Source organism: Empidonax traillii, unplaced genomic scaffold (assembly GCF_003031625.1).
Source record: "Empidonax traillii isolate 1590-97213 ecotype Southwest subspecies unplaced genomic scaffold, ASM303162v1 scaffold33:size3420811, whole genome shotgun sequence".
NCBI classification, from domain to species: Eukaryota; Metazoa; Chordata; class Aves; order Passeriformes; family Tyrannidae; genus Empidonax; species Empidonax traillii.
In genome coordinates, this window is record NW_020955226.1 from 2960243 (window position 1) to 2963131 (window position 2889).

The 2889-nt window shown below is 53.7% G+C and overlaps 1 protein-coding gene across 1 annotated transcript in view; it reads left to right on the plus strand.

Moving 5' to 3' along the window:
- Window positions 1–660: 660 nt before the first annotated feature.
- Window positions 661–2889, plus strand: part of GAD1 (glutamate decarboxylase 1) — a 33401-nt gene continuing 31172 nt past the window's right edge. Inside the window, exons 1-2 of the mRNA XM_027911575.1 lie at window positions 661–932; window positions 2077–2215. Of these exons, the coding sequence (XP_027767376.1) occupies window positions 2146–2215 (70 nt within the window). The 5' untranslated portion in view covers window positions 661–932; window positions 2077–2145. The remainder of the gene's footprint in view (window positions 933–2076; window positions 2216–2889) is intronic.

Consider the following 2889-nt stretch of genomic DNA (forward strand, 5'->3'; position numbering starts at 1 on the left):
TGTGGGATGGAGTGACACAGATCTGAGGTTGTCGGGGATACAGAAAACTTGTTGTCTTAATATTTCTCGTTTTAGCAAAAGGATGTCTGGTATAAAATCGTAATTTAGTGGCAATACTCAGGGCAAGTTACAGGAATCCAGGTGTTCCCCTGCGGCGGTGCCCGTGCCTCTGCCACCCTCTGGCGGGGAGCGGAGCGAGCCGGCCTCGGGAACCGCGGGGTGAACCAGCGGGATACATCAGACCCTCGGCACGGCAGAGGGGAGGCGGGGGGTGTTGCTAAGCTACAGTTCACACGGACCCCGCCTGGCTCGTTCGTGGCCCGCACCGTGCAGGGGGAGTGCCGGGGCCGCGGGTACTGTCGGGGCGGGAGTTCGGCCCCGTCGCCTCAGCGGTGCGCCGGTGTGTGCGGTGCTCCTCCGCCTGTTAGCACCGCCGGCGACCTCGGGGCAAGCCAGTGCTGTCTAGAAAAAGCCTCTGGCTCCTTCCGCGCGGAGGGCTCAGCGAGGAACTCGGGAGGCAGAACCCCCTGTCCGGGGTGCTGCCCCCTCCGCGGCTGGGCAGCCCAACCCGCCGCGGAGTCAGCGCCGCCGCCCCGGGGTGAAGCGGACCGGCGGCAGCCGGAGGGGCCGGGGGCTGCCCGTCCCCGCCCCAGCGGTCCCCAGCCCCCGTGCGAAGCGGCGCGGAGGGGGTGGCGGCAGCCCTGTGACTCATGCCTGCGTCGAAGCAGATCAACCGGCGATTCACGCTTTCAAAAAAGCAAATCCGAGCACTTCTGGGAAAAAAAAAAAAGGTCATCTCGCATTAAATTCCGTGGCGCGATTGATATTCCGACGTCGTTTCTGGCAGAGTTTATAAGCGGCGGGTCGCTCCCAGGCTAGAGTCGCCCTGCCTTCCTGGACTACGGCAGTAAGAGTGTCCGCTCGCCCCCTCGGTAAGTGTCCTTTAAACATCATCCTATTTTTTCAAGCCTTTGAGAACCTCTTTCAGGATCTGGAGCATTTTTTCCCCCCTTAAAATCTGTTTGGGTCGTTGTCGTACCTATAGAGGAACAACGGGTATTTTGATATAGCTAGCCCCTTAGACATCGTGTTAACCTGTTACTTCACTTCCAGGCATTGTCTAGAAAATCTCTTCTGCTTTACGGCTTTTTTCTTTTTCGTCTTAAAGAAATTAGATACCTCTTTTCCATTGAAACCATTGATCCGGCGTGTTTATGCGCGGGTGTAAATGAATCGGTAGCTACCGATTTGAAAAAAGCTGCTAACAAAGAAAACGTTCCTTCGTTACCGCGACCTTCATTTTCTGCACAAGGGGAAGAAAATAAATCGCAGGTAGCCGTGGGGACAAAGAGACGAGATGGGCACTGACCCGGCAATTTTCGATCAGCGACCCTGTATTGGTTATCGGAGCGCTGTGTCCGCCTGGAAAGAGATGAACATCTGGCGAGGAGAGAGGGCTGGTCCAGCACCTTCCTTTCCCCAGACAGACATGCCTCTCCTGCCATTTGTGCCGCTAAAGAGAGCGCGGGGATGGGAGAGCGCTGGTTAGAGCTGGAGCACGTACTGGCCCCGATTTGCTGAAACGTGTGTGCAAATACACATGTGTGTGGCGCCTGTCACTGGACCTGGGCAAAACGCACCTTTGCGGTGGCGGGGGTTTATCTGTCAGTCTTTCCTGAGTGCTTAGCCTGGCGTGTGTTTGGTAACGCAGAGAAGCGGGCTCCGTTTGGGATTGTAGGTCATTTGGGTTGGTGCTTTCGAAGCCAGCTTTGCACGTTGGTCTCCACTTGACGCGAGCCATATAATTGCCCAGCTCAGTGGCCACCGATATAATTGCGATAGACTTCATGCTCTGCTACATCCGTCATTCAGGCACGGGGGTTAGCGCCCTGGCATCCAGTGAAGGGACGATTTTGCTCTTCAGCCTGTCGAGGCGTTTTCCCGGTGCGGTCGGCCCCGGCCCGTCCTGCCGCCGCCCCGGGACCTGCGCGGCTGCCGCCCGCCGGCGTCTGGACGGGACTCCGGTGTGGTGCTCCAGGAGACCAGACTGCTAAACCCGCCTTTTCTTCCTTCCAGCAAATTCCTTGCTGCCCACCCCTCAGAGGAATATCGAGGAAACCCGGGCTCCAGGGCTTTCCTGAAGGGATGGCTTCCTCCGCTCCCTCGTCCTCCAATGATGCTCCGGACCCCACCCCACCTAATTTACGACCTACAAGTAGGTTTTAATATTTTCCTCGTTTAAAGTGTTTTAGAGGCTTTCTCCACTTAGGCTCAGAAAGACCAGCGTCGAAACGAAATGTTTTATCTGTGAAACATTATTCCGCGCCATTAAGCAAGGTGTGGAAAATGCTCTACACAAAGAAACCATCTTCCTACTGGGAATGGGAGAGGTTATTCAGTGGCGAATAAAACCCTGTGAGGAAAAGCCCACCTTAGAGGCCGGCGCTGTCTTTATCTTGCAGCCACAGCCGCATTTGAGAGATTTAGACAATAAGAGAGATTTAGATGAGCTTCCAAATGGCAAAAAAATCGGGATGTTGTAAGAGGTGTGGAGCAAATGAATCCGTTAAAGGGCGACGTTACACCAGTGCCTTAAAGCAGGTGTCTCCTCCCTACATTTTATAAATGCTAATGCTGCAGCTTCCTTTCAGCCTACGCTGAAGCCTGTAATCAAGCGAAATTTGGATGCTAATTGCAGCTTTTCAAAGCCTTGTATTCCTAATTGCTCTGAATTCGCCTTGAGTTATTGAGGTGTGAGTGGGAAGCAAAGGCTGTTGCAGGTGGATAGAGAATCAGTTAATAACCCTGCCAGGCAATTCAGACAGTCGCCTACCAAAAAAAAAAAAAAAAAAAAAAAAAAAAAAAAAAAAAAAAAAAAAAAAAAAAAAA